This window comes from Barbatula barbatula (genome assembly GCF_947034865.1).
Source record: "Barbatula barbatula genome assembly, chromosome: 2".
Classification (NCBI taxonomy): domain Eukaryota; kingdom Metazoa; phylum Chordata; class Actinopteri; order Cypriniformes; family Nemacheilidae; genus Barbatula; species Barbatula barbatula.
The window spans coordinates 28,954,537-28,972,565 of NC_136767.1; the positions used below are offsets into that span (position 1 = coordinate 28,954,537).

Genomic DNA, 18,029 nt, shown 5'->3' on the forward strand with positions numbered 1-18,029 from the left:
CCCAAATGACCAGTTTTTTCTGTACTAAATAGGCCGAGGTAATGAATCGAGGCACATTTCACCCAAAACACATTAAGCGCAACAGAACAGTCAGGGTGACGGCCTCTTTAGATCTCTGTTTGCATCTAGAAATCCGAGCATTTTAACAGGCGGTAAAAACTGTAAATATGCCACGCAGGGTCAGGTGTCAAGGGCCTTTTAAAACCAGATGATGCATTAAAGCTTGTTTTCATGTGTGAAGCGACATACAGAATTCTCTGATCACTGATTCTGGCTGGTCTGCTCGGGCACCATGTTTGAGAAGGTTAAATGATGGCCGTACATGACGGTCGATCCAAACAGCAGGCCCATAAATTCCTTATCGCTCAGCTAGTTTCATCTTTGACCTTTGAAGTAAATGACTATAGCTCAGTTGGTAGAGCATTGTGTGAGCAGAGCAAAGGTTGTGGGGTTGATTCCCGTGGCACATACATACTGATAAAGCGTTTAGCTTCAATGCACTGTAAGTCACTTCGGTTAAAAACATCTGGCAAAAACATAAATGTAAATTACAGCATGGACGAAAAGCGTTTCTGAAGCTTTCTGGTGACGTAAATGTAAAGGAACTCAACATTTATTGGAAAATGTATTTCGGATCTTGCTAATAAAGAAAGGTCCATTACTCGTGACTACGTTGGCGCTGGTCTGAGGTCCTGTGTTGTTGTTCTTTATGATGCCCAATGACACCTCATACTCCTGTCCTGGGCCCAGACCGGTCTGCTCAAAGCTGGTCTGTGAAGGTTTAAGAGTGTTCACAATCTTCCCATTTTCCTCTTTCTGTTCATGAGAAAAACAAGAGAAACTAATTATTGCTTTTCAAGTCAAGTTTTTTCTTAGTAACAAAATTCTTTTGTGAATCTGACTCCCAAAAATGAAAACAAAGCTCTTTGAAAATGTACTAGCGGCATGTGTTTTAATCCAGCTGATGCTATCAGAGGAAAAACTGCTTCATCAATCGATCTACATCTTCAAACATAAAATGCCAACTGGGGGTCTCAAAGATACATTGTCCAACGGATTTGTACAAATAATAAAAAAGTTTGGTTTTCAACAATTACATTTTACAATTTACATGTGTTTTGGAAAAAATGACAATGCATCAGCAGTGTGGGGCGTTAATGGTGTGTTCAACTACCACAATTACCAGTTTCACACTTGTAAAAACCATTCTCAACTTTGCCAAACTCCGTATTACAAGCTCTCTTGACTGTTGTAACGTTGTGAAGCATTGGCTTCAACAATGGAGACAATAAAGCTCTGAGTTTTAGAAATAACTAAAATAACTAACATCCAAAATAATGAAAGCATGAGCCCCTGAAATTCTAATGGATTTAGCGTATCTGCTGAACATGACAAAATATAGAAAAATAGACTCAAAACTAATACATGGAGACAAATTATATTATCGACCATCACGACCTATTACTTGATTCCTGAACGCTGGTTTAACTGCAGCAGATGAACATTAAAGTGAGTCCCAAAGGAAACGGTTCTTCTGAATGCCCCCATGAAGGAATCGGATGGATAAAATTGCAGCTCACATCACAGATGATCAGGTCAGCAGAACATGAGGCGCTTGAATAAGTTTGAGGGGGTGAGCGCTGAAACATGCCACATGGCCGTACGGCACGGGGGACCGTCTGGACCGGTGTGAGAACGTTCTACCGTGGTAAACCTCTTGACCCGGAGAAAGTGTTTCCAGACTGTCTGGACTTCACTGACATCATCATGTTCTACCAGCCGCTTCACAGCTAAACTTTTACTAGCAGTTTTACAGACAGTTATTCAAACCGTGTGTTTAAGAGCATCTCTGTGATTCGCCCAATGGCGCTTTCCTAATACAACTCTTATAAAAACAACAACAGTGTAACTATCGGAATTGTGATTAAAATAAATCCAAATTGAAAAGTAGTCAGTTTAGCTAAACATTTTGTAGAACGTCTCACCCTGCGATGCTTTTTAAACAGTGTCATTCATTAGAAAAAGAGGAATCAATTTTAGTTCTGCAATAAAATAAAATGTTGGTAAAACATATGTTTATATAACACTAATTTCTGATATTTACTGTAAGCATGGCTTTTATGATCACGTCAAACCTCAAGCAAAGTTAAGGGACTGTAAACTTTTGAACAATAGTGTACATTTCCATTTCCATTTTTCATATATTGTGAATATAATTTGTGTCAAATGCCTTTAACAATTGTTCTGAATTAGGAAATGATACACTAACCGTGTTGCGGAAAACAAGCTCCCAGCCATCAAACGGAATCTTCAGCGGGTCCCATGAAACCAGTACGGACGTTTCCTGGACGGATTTAAACTTCAGGCCTTCGGGTTGCGGTAGACCTGTAAGACGAGAATTCAATTACAAATTATTTCTGTAGCGCAACTTTTTAAATGCTTATTTACTTACCATTCAAATTACCATGTAAACTGCTTAAAAAGTCAAGCATGCTTGTCATAGATTAAATTAATATCACATGCAATAGACACATCACCTTTTAATTTAAAGCAATAGCGTTTTTTTGGGGAATTACGAATACGTGCATTGACGTACGTGTGGCCACTCGGACACTGACAGGAACGCTCTTCTTGTTGTTGAGAACAGCATAAACATTAATCAGATACTCAATACCAGGTTCCAGCTCGACAACGGTGGCTGAGGTGTGATCTCCAGGTACACGCAAGTCCATCTGCAGGCCACCCGGTGACGTTGGGGTGTAAGTGATCAAATAATCTGTCACCAGCATCTCGTTCTTCCACCCGAGGTTCATTTTATCCGGAGAGACATCTTCAACGGTCAAGTCTTTCGGTGGTGAGACTGGAAAACAGATTCATGTTCATTATTTGAGAAAACCCACAGACCTCTCCACATCACCAGTGGTTGCTGGGAACCGTTGAATCAAACTCTTAATAATGGACATTCAGGGAACTTTAGACTTTAATTGTTTAACATAGTCCCCTTGCCCTCCATCACTACGATGCTCTATATAAAGTTAATGGTTTTTACAGACACACATCTGGTATCGGTCAAGACATGAATTGCCTTGTGCAAAGAACTTCTGTGCTGAGGGAGCAGTCTAACTGTTTTACTTGTGAAACATTTTCATTTTCATTCAAATCATCAGGTTTGACATCAGTTAAATCAATGTTTCATGGACTTAAGTAAGTCATATATATCAGCGACAGCATAAGACAGAATCATTTATTTTGTCAAGCAAAGAAAGAGTAACAATTGTTATAAGTCTCACCTTCGGAGCAATCTTCTCCAACATAACCTTTATCACAGATGCAGCGGCCGTCCACACACAGCCCTGCTTCCCCACAGTTGTTAGGACAGCCTCTTTCTCCACAGGCATCTCCAACAAAACCTTCATCGCACATGCATTTGCCACGGATGCAGCTTCCGTGATTGTTACAGTTTCCAGGGCAGGTTGAAACCGAGCAGTCCTGCCCCTCAAAACCATCAGGACACACACAGCGGCCCTCTACACACTTTCCACGGCCGAGGCAGTCGTTGGGGCATTTTGTCTGACTGCAGTCTTCACCAGTGAAACCTTCATCACAAATGCACTGCCCTGCTACACAGCGCCCACGGTTCAGGCAGTTGCTTGGACAGCTTGCTTGACTGCAGTCTTTTCCAGCGAAGTCTGGAAAGCAGACGCATTTCCCGTCCACACACCGACCTTGGCCATAACAGTCCGACGGGCAGGTTTTGATGCTGCAGTCCTCACCAGCAAATCCCTCCTCGCACACGCACTGACCGTTCACGCAGCGACCTTGATCCTTGCAGTCATTAGGGCAGCTGAACTCTGAACAATCGGTACCCTGGAAACCGACGTCGCATTCGCAGTGTCCGTCGATGCAGAGGCCCCTCCCGTTGCAGTTGCTTGGGCACGACAGCTTACCGCAGTCCTCGCTGTGGTAACCCACATCGCAAATACACATCCCATTGACGCATCGCCCCCTGCCATTGCAGTCATTTGGACAGGTCAAGACGGAGCAGTCCTCGCTTGTGAATCCTGCATCACATACACACCTCCCATCGATGCAGAAACCTCGTCCGGAGCAGTCGCTGGGACAGATGCGTGTCCCGCAGTCCTCTCCGGTGAAGCCTGCGTCACAGTTACAGGTTCCGTTGACACAGCGCCCGCGGTCGTAACAGTCATTCGGGCAGATGAGTTCAGAGCAGTCAAAGCCAGTCCAGGGATCTTTGCAAGCACACTCGCCATCCACGCAATGACCCCGACCCCGGCAGTTGTCAGGGCAGGCCAACTCCGAGCAATCCTCCCCTGAGAAACCCTCGACGCAAACACAGATCCCGTTAACACACTGTCCATTCTCCCCGCAGTCAAAGGGACAGCTGCAGTCCACACCGGAAAAGCCATCGAAGCACTTGCACCTTCCGTCAACACAATTTCCCTGGTCGCCACAGTCTCCGGGACAGCCTGAAATCGTACAGTTTGGACCCTTCCAACCCGGCTGGCAGATGCAAGCACAGATCTCAGTGCTGTAGTTTCCACGACCATTGCAGTATGGCTTCATACCTATCGCACCTTAAAGAAAAACAGGAGAAATAACATCCGTTACTTGCCTTTTTAGAACAGATAACAAACCAAGTTCACCACTGTAAAAAACTAACAGAAAACCTGACATGTACCTGCGACCTGTGCGCTACAGCATGTGGTTTCAGCGCTGCATTGCTCCCTCAGCGTAGACACCTCACCCTCCAGCATCTCCAGTCGATTCAGAAGATCCTTCAGGTCAGGCAGTCCCTCCTGACATCCACAGGCCTGCTTGGGGATGTTGATGCGATGGGTGAAGACGATCTGATTTTGCTCGTCCGTCGTGTGCTCCCTCACCTCTGAGTTAGACGGGTCATCTCTTTGCTCAAATTGTGAACCACTCAGTGAATCCAAGTCCACCGAACACAGAGAGGAACCGGGGACCTTGATGTTGTAAACGTGGTTGAAAACCACAGGCTGGGCATTCGGGAGGGTTACGTTGTGCGTCCCCGGAATGGTCAGAGCGTCCCGTCGTTGCCGGATCACCTTCTTTATGAGGCCAGCATAATTTAGAGAGATCAAGGTGGCCACGACCAAACATCTGAATGTCAGATGTGAAGCCATGATTCTCCTCTGAAAAGTTCAGCTCTTATGGTCTCTAGTCCTGGTGAGTCTATACGAAAGCAAAAGCACAAATCAATCGATAGTTACAAAAAGCAAGCATAAGACAACATAGAGGAATTCCTTCTGGGGTCAAAATTAAAAGGGGTTTAATACCATTGATTATCCTCCTCTAAGACACAGTGACTTACACTCCTAAAATATAGTATTTTACTTGAAGTATATTAAAGGACATCTTTAGTCAGCAGAATTCAGCTTTAATGAGCTCATATCTGGACACGGGAGCTGTGTAATTTGTGGACGGTGGACGAAGGCCAGAGTCTTGGTCTCCTCCGCACCGTGGGAAAGTTTTTCTAAATCTCATTCTGGATGTTCATGCGGCTTCCACACATGTCTGATGAGCGAGCGTGTGCGATGCCGGAGAGAAAAACCTGAATTATCACCCACCTACACTCCTCGCTTCACCAGCCAGACGGCCAGAGGGTCTTTCTGTCTCTCCTGCTGCCAAAAACAGAGGTATCTAACCGCAAAATTTCATCGTTGTGAAATTCAATCATGCGTCAGGAGTTAAGGTGTAAACAACATGCGCTGTGTGCTGCCCAGAAGAGAAAATCACACTTGAAATAAAAATTGGTCATTTATTCACCCTCATGTCATTCCAAACCTCAAACCTGTATGACTTTCGTTCTATACAAAAGAAGATGAAGACTGTTGATAACCAAACAACATTGAACTCCATTGACTTCCATTGAACAGTATGAACACAAAACCACTAAGACATTTCTCAAAATATCTTGTTTTGAGTTCTGCAGAAGAAAGAGTCATATACAGGATTTTGATGGCATTAGGATAGTCCATTAATTTGTCCATTTAGTTTCCTAGTGGCATGCGACTCAATTAGTGGATCCTGTTGGTCTGAATACGTAATATGCTCTATCCCATAACACAGTGTAATGACTTGTTTCCTTTTTAACTATTAATTCAGAATCAATATTCTTTGGACAATGGATATTCTTAATTTTCTTCCTTCATGTTTTTTTTTGCACCAATGAATATTTGGACTAATAGTTTCATTGGCCTAGAAGTTCAGCCAAACGGTGTAATATTTCTCCTCGGTTTCTCCAAGTACATTTTTCTTTGAGTTCTTCATGATGTAAACATTTTTTCATCGATGGTGAAACTGACATACCCGACGGGCAGCTGGTAGAGATGAATACAAATTAATCTGCTAATGATACACTCAGAAAGGCCAATCGCAGTTCAAACTTTTCACTGAATTACATCAAACTTCTAGAAAGTACCATCACCAGAATAAATGGGCATATTTTCTTTGTATTCCTTTAACAATGTAAGCAACGCTTAAAAAAGAAAAGGCACTCTCAACAACTCACAGCTGGGACTTTATTTTATCATTCATATCCACAGCAAATATAGTAGGACGAGTTATTGCAAACGTTATAAAACCTAAAAATCCATCACATACCAGTAGAACCGTTACAGTTTCCATTAAAGCCGGTACAAATTTCTTTAAAACCATTAAGACCATTTAAATGGTACAATTAAATGGTTTTGATTGTTTTTTTCAGCAGGGGAGTTCCATGCTGAAAAAAACAATGGAAACCATTAAAGAAGTTATAATGGTTTTAATGGTTTTAAAGAGATTTGTACTGGCTTTAAACTGTTCTACTGCTATGTGATTAATTATATTGGTGGGATGTTAAATCCTATTGTAATCATGCCCAGAATACACTTCAAAAAGGTATTTTTGTAATGGTTTAATGGAAAAACTAATGGTTCATAGTGATATTTGAATGGAAACCATTAGAATTCCTTCAATGGTTTGTGTTCAATTGTTTTTTTTCTCAGCAGGGTTCCTTGCTGAAAAAAAGATCTTATCATTTCCATCACATAAACCATTATGATCAGCTGTTTACCATTAAAACCAGTACAACGCTTTTTTATAAAGCGTGTTATGGTGGATCTTACCTTCCACCCGTCCACTTTTCTTTTTACGTTCTTTTACATCCATTCAAAGGCTGACCTGAGACCATACAACCCTTAAGGGTCAGATCAAAACTTTTCTCAAACAAACAGATGGGTTTATGGGATCATATACACATCATGTGCACTATACAAGCCTGCGATCGCTTCTCTGATGAACTGCAGTTAAATTCAGTGTGAACCTACTGAATCTCCTCCCACGATGGGCTTTAAAACACCGGGATAGGAACTTATAAAAGTGAGATTAAATTTCACAGGCTTCACTCCTACATCTGGCATTATTAATATATATCACATGGCTAAAACAACCACGCAACAACCGCACATTTAATTTTTTACAACGGCAGGTTGATGTCAAAGTATATGAATGTCTTTTTGAATATGGGGTAAATTTATCTTACTACTGTGGGAATAACATTACAGGGATCAAATGAAATTCATTTATTCATCCTCATGTAATTCCCAACCTGTATGAGTTCCTGTCACGAAATGGCTTTGGACAGAACCCAGATGCAGGCAGACGAGGGGTTAAATATAAATGTTTATTAAATAAAAACACACACAATGGGGAAAAACAAGCACAAAGAAAACACTAGAAAAACAACCACTATAAAAGTGAAAATAATAAGTTCACAAACTGTAAACAGGAACAACAGGTAATCAAATGCCGTGGTCACAAACACTGACATTTAGACAAAAGATAATGCACCAACACTGAAAAGAGAGAAACTGAGACTATATAAAGGGAGACACTAACGAGGAGTGATTACATGGGGAGAGTGGTGACAGGTGATTGGAATGAAACCATAACGAGAGTGAAACAACTAACCAGGTGATGGGAATAAAACCCAAACGAAGGAGAAACACAAAACAGACGATGGGAATGAAACCCTAATGAAATTACAGGAGATACGAGGGTGGAGCTGAGAGACATAACAGGAAGACACGTGGCATCAAGTAACAACCTAAAGCCACATGTCTCCACACATAACACAACAGAAACCCGAAAAACGTGGCAATGTCATGACTCTGCCCAGGGAGCTAGAAAGCTCGAGACAGGAAGGACAGAGTCCTAACAGTTCCTTTCTTCCGCAGAACACAAAAGAAGATATTTTGAAGAACGGTGGTAACCAAACAACATTGACTTCCATTGTTTGAACACGAAACCACATTTCTTAAATTGTGTTTTTGTCTTCAAAATAAGTTTTAGTCTAGATTAGATCACATTGTAGACCATTGTACAATTATTTCATTTAGTTAAATGATGGATATGCTAAAGAAAAAGACAAATGTGCCATTTTATTCAAAAAATATAACAAATGTCAGTTTCACTTCAGAAAATGATCAATCACAGAGCATAATTTCAGACGTGTGATGAATGTGCCACACTGCCTCATCAGATTAAGTGTTTTTTTAGGATGTTTATTTTTTAGAAGCCTACAGTCTAACTAAATTGAATTGAATTGAATTGAATTGTGATGTCCAAAGGGCCTTAAGTTCACATACTAAACCGCAAAAATCATTTTTCAAGGGATAAATACTATAATCCTTCCCTAAAGTAAAGCTGCATACACACATATGGCAAGCCATTTTGTCATTTAATCCTTGACGTTTACTAGTATCTATTTATAGGCTACTAGTACTTATTGTTTAGTTACTAGTATCTATTCCGTTAGATACTAGTACTATTCATTAGATACTAGTACCTAAATATTAGATACTAGTGCTTATTTATTAGATACTAGTACTTATTCATTAGATACTCGTACTTATTCAGTAGATACTAGTACTTATTCATTAGATACTAGTACCTAAATTTAGATACTAGTGCTTATTTATTAGATACTAGTACTTATTCAATAGATACTAGTACTTACTCATTAGATACTAGTACTTATTCATTGCATACTAGTATTTAATCATTAGATACTAGTACTTATTTAATAGATACTAGTCCTTATTTATTTTATACTAGGACTTATTACATCAGTGACTAGTAATTATTCTATTGTTACTAGTAACACATTTCAGATTTTTGCCATTGATTTCTATAGAGGTCTGTCATGTGGATGTCAACTATTCAGTTCTGACTAGTGTGTCTTCTGATGTTCACTAGTACCTACTTAATAGTTACTAGTATTTATTCATAAGCTACTGGTGCGTATTTATTATGTACAAGTACTTATTTTCAAGATACTAGAACCTGCCAAACAGATACCAATGCTTATCTTTTAGATACTTGCACTTATTCATTGGATAATAGTACCTATTAAATATATACTAGTATTTATTCTATTTATACGTGTATTTATTCATTAGATACTAGTACTTATTTATCAGAAACGTATAAGTGTTTATCAGGATCTAGTATTTATTAGATTTATACTAGTACCTATTCATGAGATACTAGTACTTTTGTCAATTGTGACTAGTAAGACATTTTATTTTACTAATAAGATTTGTGATTGAACTCTACAATGGCCGTTCTGACTAGTCATTACATATGACAGGTCAAAAAACAATTGTAACCAGTAAGATGAGAAATGTTACTTGTAACAACCGTAAAAGACACTAGTGTCTAATATATAAGTACTAGTACTTAATTAATTACTACTAGTGCCTATATAATATTTACTAGTATACATTGAATACAAATACAGTATTAAATAACAAGTACTAGCATTAAATGAATACATACTAGTAGTATTAAAAATATACTAGTCATTATTGTAATAAGTACTTGTCAGAAATTAGTAACTGATATCAAAAACAGAATAACTACTAGTAACTATTCATTTAAAGATATCTTCCGCCTCAAAAGGAACTAGTAAGAATGGGTTTGGAGATATCTTAATTCAAATAGATCATTACATAAACATGATTACCTTTCAGCCACCCAATCAGAGTTAACATGCTAATACTGTGCAACCTTGCCTTGTTAGCTTGTCCAGCTAATTGGTTAGTACGAAAACACAAAGAAGGGTTTGTTTGTTATCACTATTTTTGTTTTATAATGTGGAATATCATGTGATGAGCTTAACTTTGTTAGATGGTAGAGTTATATGGGGTCTTGCACAGCCGCTTTTACACGATCCTGCATGCTGCACAGCTGCTGCAATATTACATTTGAAATGAGCAATAATCATATCACAGTTTAAATAAAAGTTTTAGCTCATCATGCTGCTTCTGGTCTGCTTCTGGTTTTACTTTTTTATAAATCAGGCTTATATTTTTACTATAAAGTATGTTTAAAATCTAATGCGTGTGCGGTTAGGATCGTGGTGATCTGTCAAACGGGCAGGGTTAAATTAGTGATGCCGGACGGGTCGGGTGGTCTTTTAATTACTATATAGGTGGGGCGGGTTCGCTTTTATCAAACAGCACCAGTGCAGGACTCGGCTTTTGATTCTATTATTGGCAGTTGATCCAAAAACTATTTAATTAATGCCAACCAGACAAACAACCTTAATACCAAATAGAAAATGTACTTATGCTGGAATGAATAGCTATAGGACAAAATATAGGCTATGTGCCTCTTATTGCTTTTTGACGGCGAGATCAAGCTTTCGAAGCAAATGCACGGGGGCAGAACTTGTGTGCCATTTTAAACAATATCGTGTTGCACAGGGCATACCAAGGGTATTAATGATGACAAAACAATAACGTGTCAGTGTTAAAGAAAAACTGACTAAACTCACGGAGTGTAGTTCTTTACTGAAGGACGCTGAATTAATTCAAATCACATGCCGTCATTTTACCAGCAGGGGGCACTTTCATCTATATACAGGTGCTGGTCATATAATTAGAATATCATTAAAAAGTTGATTTATTTCACTAATTTCATTCAAAAAGTGAATATATATATAAGTGAATATATTCATTCATTACACACAGACTGATATATTTCAAATGTTTATTTCTTTTAATTTTGATGATTATAACTGACAACTAAGGAAAATCCCAAATTCAGTATCTGAGAAAAATAGAATATTACTTAAGACCAATACAAAGAAAGGATTTTTAGAAATCTTGGCCAACTGAAAAGTATGAGCATGTACAGCATTCAATACTTAGTTGGGGCTCCTTTTGCCTGAATTAAAGTAATGCAGCGTGGCATGGAGTCGATCAGTCTGTGGCACTGCTCAGGTGTTATGAGATCCCAGGTTGCTCTGATAGTGGCCTTCGGCTCTTCTGCATTGTTGGGTCTGGCATATCGCATCTTCCTCTTCACAATACCCCATAGATTTTCTATGGGGTAAAGGTCAGGCGAGTTTGCTGGCCAATTAAGAACAGGGATACCATGGTTCTTAAAGCAGGTACTGGTTGCTTTGGCACTATGTGCAGGTGCAAAGTCCTGTTGGAAAATGAAATCTGCATCTCCATAAAGTTGGTCAGCAGCAGGAAGCAGGAAGTGCAAAAAATTGCTGTACAAATACAGAAGTGCAAAAAACAAGATCCGCAATTTGCACGAGGCTCGTTTAATAGCTGTAACGTTAAATGTAAAAAAAGATTTTTTAACGTTTTAAAGTAAAATCCACAAGAAAATGCATGTCAAATAAAGAAATAATAAAGAAAGTACAATGGCGTAGGCTACATACCTAAGTGAATTCGAGGGACAGTGTAAGCTTCTTCCCTCACCTCCTACACAGACTGTCTAATAACAGCTCTGAGATCTGTCAGACTACTAAAAAGATTGTCCATTGTTTCACCGGAAAGAGTGCCATCGATTCTTCTTAAATTCACTAAACACGAATGAATGGCCCTAAGCTGTGGGCTGCTGAAGTGACCATGTTGAAAAGTTCTTTCAATAAAGCTGCATTTTCTCTGTATTTCCTCGAGAACCTCCCTTTTCCACCTTCTTCAATACTCTCATGCCCGATCTCCCTTATATATTACATAGTCTTATTAATATTCAACATTTTATTTGCATACTGATCATAAACGTAAACTAGTATCTATTATGTTAAGGATATCTTTGGTCCACAAAACCACTAGTAACTAAAAGAATAAGTACTAGTATCTAATGAGTAAGTACTAGTATCTATTGAATAAGTACTAGTATCTAATAAATAAGCACTAGTATCTACATTTAGGTACTAGTATCTAATGAATAAGTACTAGTATCTACTGAATAAGTACTAGTATCTAATGAATAAGTACTAGTATCTAATAAATAAACACTAGTATCTAATATTTCGGTACTAGTATCTAATGAATAGTACTAGTATCTAACGGAATAGTTACTAGTAACTAAACAATAAGTACTAGTAGCCTATAAATAGATACTAGTAAACGTCAAGGATTAAATGACAAAATGGCTTGCCATATACACACACACATGTTTATGTTCTGTCAGTGGGCGATCGCACGACTTTGATGGATACTTGCTCATTGCGACATGCTTTTCTAGCTCACAGAGGGCTTATGTTTCATTGTAAAAGACAATATTTTTGGAAAGCACAAATATTAATATGCTGTTGATTTATGAATTGATCAAAACATCTTTCTGTTAATCTGTGTCAGTGGTTCTAAACAGGGCCTCCGTGGCCCACAAGGGAGCCCCAGTGGACTTCCTCAGGACGACTATAGTTTAAAATTAGACAAAATGAGCATTTTAAAACAACCCAAAACCAAATAATTTTTTATCATTTTACACTCCAGTTCATGTAAAGCTCTGAAATATATTATTGGGTAGAAATCTTGAGTTTTTGTGAGCGGGCCTTTGAATATTGTTGAATACAGTGAGGGGCCGTGGAGTTAAAAAGGTTGAGAACCCCTGCTCTATATAGTCAGTCTGTGTCCATTTTTATCTTTTTTTTTAAGTAAGACAAACCTAAATTGTGATGAATGTCAATATATATAAAAAACGAATATATTAGACGAATATTCATTGAGTAATACAATAAAATATGCAGAGGATGGACAAATTTCACCTAGTATTTGAGATGGTCCTCAATAAAGAACGCAATGTGGTAGATGATCAATACGTAAATGGTAGAGCAACAACATGAGTATGACTATGTCGACCAATCAAGACGCAGTGGGAGGAGACTGGATCCAGTGTCGACCAATCACAATGCAATAGAAGGAGACTGGATCTGGATCCAATCTTGCCCCTGGATCTCGCGTTCCAGGGGGCAAGGTTGGAGCTCCTGTAAAATTTGGGAACAAATTATAGCGGATGATAAATGACTTTGAAAATACGACAGCATTCGTATTTTATTGTTCCACATAGATCGGTTCATCTTCTACTAGCATCTGTTGACTTCAGCCATTTTTGTTGCTTTACATGTCAATGGTGACAGTTCAAACATAAGAAAAATAACTTTTTTCAAAGTTTGCATGTCTGAACTCAATTAACGTTAAAGATACCTAAATGTCAGTTTTGATTTTTTGTTCATAACAAACCTGTCTATTGGTATCTACATTTGTAAGGCCCTAGATGGTGCAACCTTACTGATATGGGGGATGAAAATGGCTCCATGAGTAAATGGTCTTTTTTGTCATCACTTTGTGGATCACTTTGCATACTGCCAACACTTTGTTTCTGGTTGAGTTGACACTGAATGACCTTTAATTTTCGTTATATCATCTTTTCCATTATTTTCATCCATTAAATTCAGAGGTTTTGTAGCTGTATTTTGGATATTTATCTAAAGAGAGTTCAACAGTGACTGTCTGTGGTTGTGATATTGAGGTCCACAAGTCCTTGATCAACTGAAAGGCCCTAAAAAAGGTTCACTAAAATACACATACTATTACACTGTAACAAGAAGGATCTATGGCTTATATATTGCTTGCAAAAAATCTGAAAACTGAATTAAAGGCTTACTCAGTCCAGCATCACACAACGACAGCCAATCTGATGTTAAATATACGGTTCAATAGTGTTGGACCTGGCATTACACATGATGCTTCCACATATGATATAACAGCATGTGACACACTCACACCCCCTCACCTGAAAGATCAGTTACATCAGCAAATTTTGCAGATGGAAACACGCTTTACGCTTCCACAAATCAATTGCACGCAACTTCCAAGAAATCTCCAGTTTCACTGAACTGCCCAGAACATTGCCCGTGATGAGGAAACCATCAGAAAACAGGCAATACGTGACACTTTCCCTCATGTGAAACAGATACACCAGACAGAATCTCACTTCTTCACTGGACGCTTACCAGAGAGACGCTTATAAAACCTGGAGGTTTTCCATCAGAATCTACCATCTGTACTGTGACTCCACACGCAGTCCACTACTGAGATCCTCCTGTCCAGACTCTCTGAGATTTATGGGCCGTAGGCGGTTATATCAAAGATTCTTCATGGGAACACGAAGCCGACAAACCAACGGTTAACTGCACGGCTGTCTAGTCGACATCATGGTTGGTATTTATTTTATTTAACACCTGGGAAAAAACTATAACCGTCAATCCAACTTCAATGCACTTGTATATGGTTTCGTTTGCAAACTTATTCAAGTGCATTTCTTTTCTTCAGCTAAACACAACAAACATATCTAGTTTAAAGAGGTATGAGCTTCGAAAAATGATCTTTTATATACAAATTCTGAAAACTTTTACTACAGTTTTGTCTAAAAGAAATGAATAATTGTCTATCACGTCAATGGTCCACCAAAACCAAACACATTCATTTGCTTTTTGCCCAAAGATTACATTTGTTGTACATTTCTCATAGAAAGCACTGATATTAAATTGAAAGCAAAGGAAGCCGATACCTCTTTACCTTCTCAAAAATGTCTCCACATTTCCTCAACATCTCAGCCATGTCTCAAACCAACCGGTGCTCGTTTATGCAAAGACATCAAAGTCAGCAGCTAAAGATCTCAATATCAACTCACACGTCTCATCAAATGATTATCAAGTTATCAACAAGTATTTACCATCTCATTTCTATTTATTTGTATTGCTTCCACAGAGCAGACCATGCTGTCACATGAACAAAACAAGATTGTAATTTCAGCTACGAATGAGAAAATGAATGTTCCCCTGTGTGTTTAAGTGAAGCCCTAAGGCATTACGTCTAAACTCCAGCTGTTCTAAAAGAGGCGTAGAGGTCTCGCTCTGTTCTCCGCATTCCTTCCACAGGAGAAACCGCACATATCAGAAGCGCAATAAACTGTCTGTCGCTGACCTCAGTGAATTTATGTCTTTTCATTTCACGGGGATGGAGAGACGGGGCTTGACAATATCTCTGATCTTAAACGTCCCGCTGGGATGAAGTGGATATACTTTCATTAACCCGGGGATAAAACCGCCACCACGACCATCCGCTTTATGACCAGGAACATGCAAACAATTTCATACATAATTCCCCTTGAGCGAACAATGCTTGTATCCAAACGCCAAAGAATTTCTTTTACAATAAAAGTGCGACAGAGATTATTTTGAATAATCTTTATGTCAATCTTTGGCATTTAATCATTGTATACTGTCAGGGCAGACATTTATTAGTATGAATCTCTCATCACAGCAGACTGATGCCTGTGGGAAACTGGGAATTATCTCGGCTGACAGGAGGTAACACTGCGGTTGTCACGGTGGACCGAGCGGTTTTTACGTTGCTATGCACTTACAGTATGTGGTTGATATATGGTTAGTAAATAGATGCTTTGTGGCTGTAATGACATATATAAATACTGTATATATCAACAGTATGTAGATTTACTGTCCACAAAGCAAGAACCACAAATCAAATCTCTTAATGAAGTAACAGCATATTTCTCTTCCACGCAATATGAGGATCGTTCATGTCTGTAGCACAAAATAATACCTAGTAATGTAATACTTCACATTAAAGGATTGCTAGAATTTCTAGCCTCAAGTATGAGCAGTAATAATAAAACAACTGCTTTCTTCAGCAAGAACCACTAATTCAGTTATGATGGTTTGATATGTATCTTCATCTCAAAACCCACATAAACCACACACACACACAGTACAGCAGCTGCATCGCTCCACATATCTTTCTGTTCGCGCTGTTCTATAAGGGGAAGTCATTTATATGATGTATACAGCTCATGTCAAACAGACACATGCACAGACTGACAGACGGGTGCCAGGTGACATCAAAGTAAGACAACCAGATCGGTCTGAGACATTCACCAGTCAACACATGCACTCACAAAAACACACTGTACATGCGTACACACAAATATACACACACACACATATGCGTATACACGCATGCACGTACATAGAGCATCAGTGTGCATCCACTGCATCAAGAACACTGAACGCACAATAATGTGCCTTCATAGGTGTTTATACAGTAAATACTGAACATTTCATTAATGACATCAACGTAAACAGACATTTGCATCCATTCTAGAAGCAGATTAACAAGTAAAATGTAAAGTAAAAAAAGATAATAACCGCATTTTCCGTTGAAAAGTGACGTTGGAGAGATGGAGCAAGTTTTTATATTTAATGAAATATTACAAAGACATGCATTGAAAGAAATGCAAGAACTTGCAGCAAATTAACAATAAGATCAGGAAGATGTAAAAAAAGAAATAGCGTTGATTTAAAATTGTCCAATGCTTGCTTAAAACGTTGGTTTTAATAAGTGCCACTAATCTACAAAAAGTCACTTTCTTTAGTGATGCATTGGATTTGTGAAATGAAATCTCACCAACAAATGCTCTTTAATATCTCAAGTGTTTCTCCTTAATACTGTATCAATGAGACTAACCGAAAGCAAAAAGAGACTTCTCAGATTTTTCTCATGTGTCACCTTCAGTAGTACATTTAAGAAAACCCAGAAGCTCAAATAAGAACCCATCTCTTTACATATAAAATCATTAGGATCTCTCAATGTTCTCACTACATCCCATTAGTCTTCGTAAGGAATCTCCATGAGGAACTCCAAAGTGAGGAAAAATTCATTCTTCCCCCTCAAAACCAGAGAAAAATTAACCCCCCCCCCATCCTCCATAAAGAACAGTTTAAACTACACAGTAATGAAACCAACCTGCTTTAAAGCGAGTCTCCCGCAGCCGATCACATCCAGGTGGGACAGAACCGACTGTACTGAGAAGCTGAAGATGTCCAGCGGTGTCGATCTGCAGCCTCCGTCTCCACGTGCTGGAAGATCTGAGATCGTCCGTGATGTATTCCACACGCCCGTCTGCCTGCCGAGCCTCTGGGCTGATGTGTGCGAGAAAGAAAGAGGGCTGATGAAAGAGTTGCACCTCTTTAACATAAGAGACTTCAGTCAGAACGCTGCGAAATACAGGACTGCCCTTAAATAGCCTCTTCATGAACTCAGACACACACTCTCTCTCTCTCTCTCTCTCTTTCTCTCCATCCTTCCCACTGCATCTGAGGTGCCTACACAGTACACCCAGCATATATTACCCATAATCCCCCTGGAGTGTGATATAAGATTCTATAGAGAGATGAGATGAAATAGAATATTTCATAAGGATGCAATTTTAATCCAAGCTGAAACTACAAAGCTTCACTCAATCAGAACGACCCGGCTGAAAAAAATACATATAATAGTGTTAGTTGTATTAGCACCTATTGTACTATTGCTCTTGTATGACATATGGCGTATTGCTCCCTGAATTCTTAGTAAGTCGCTTTGGATAAATGACTAAATGTAAACGTAATGTTCAAGATAAACCAGTATGAGCCATCAGCTGATTACCAGTGAAACCAGTACATCATTTCTCATCAAATTTAACCAAATCTAGATCTATATTCATTTTACATCATACATTTTCCATTCTATACATGTTTTTATTGCTTCTATGGAATTTTAGAAGAAACCAAGTTGATACTAAAATGACACACAACCACAAACTCTATCAAATCTCCTGAAAGAGCAACATCGAAG

General features: G+C 38.8%; 1 protein-coding gene across 1 annotated transcript in view; it reads right to left on the minus strand.

The window, feature by feature from the left end:
* The window catches only part of tnca (tenascin Ca), a 37,207-nt gene extending 19,906 nt beyond the window's left edge, over positions 1-17,301 (minus strand). The window contains exons 1-6 of the mRNA XM_079450964.1: positions 17,160-17,301; positions 4,700-5,217; positions 3,291-4,595; positions 2,597-2,860; positions 2,270-2,385; positions 663-816 (exon numbers count right to left, since the gene is read on the minus strand). Coding sequence (XP_079307090.1) covers positions 663-816; positions 2,270-2,385; positions 2,597-2,860; positions 3,291-4,595; positions 4,700-5,168 — 2,308 coding nt within the window. The 5' untranslated portion in view covers positions 5,169-5,217; positions 17,160-17,301. The remainder of the gene's footprint in view (positions 1-662; positions 817-2,269; positions 2,386-2,596; positions 2,861-3,290; positions 4,596-4,699; positions 5,218-17,159) is intronic.
* Between the last annotated feature and the right edge of the window lie 728 nt (positions 17,302-18,029).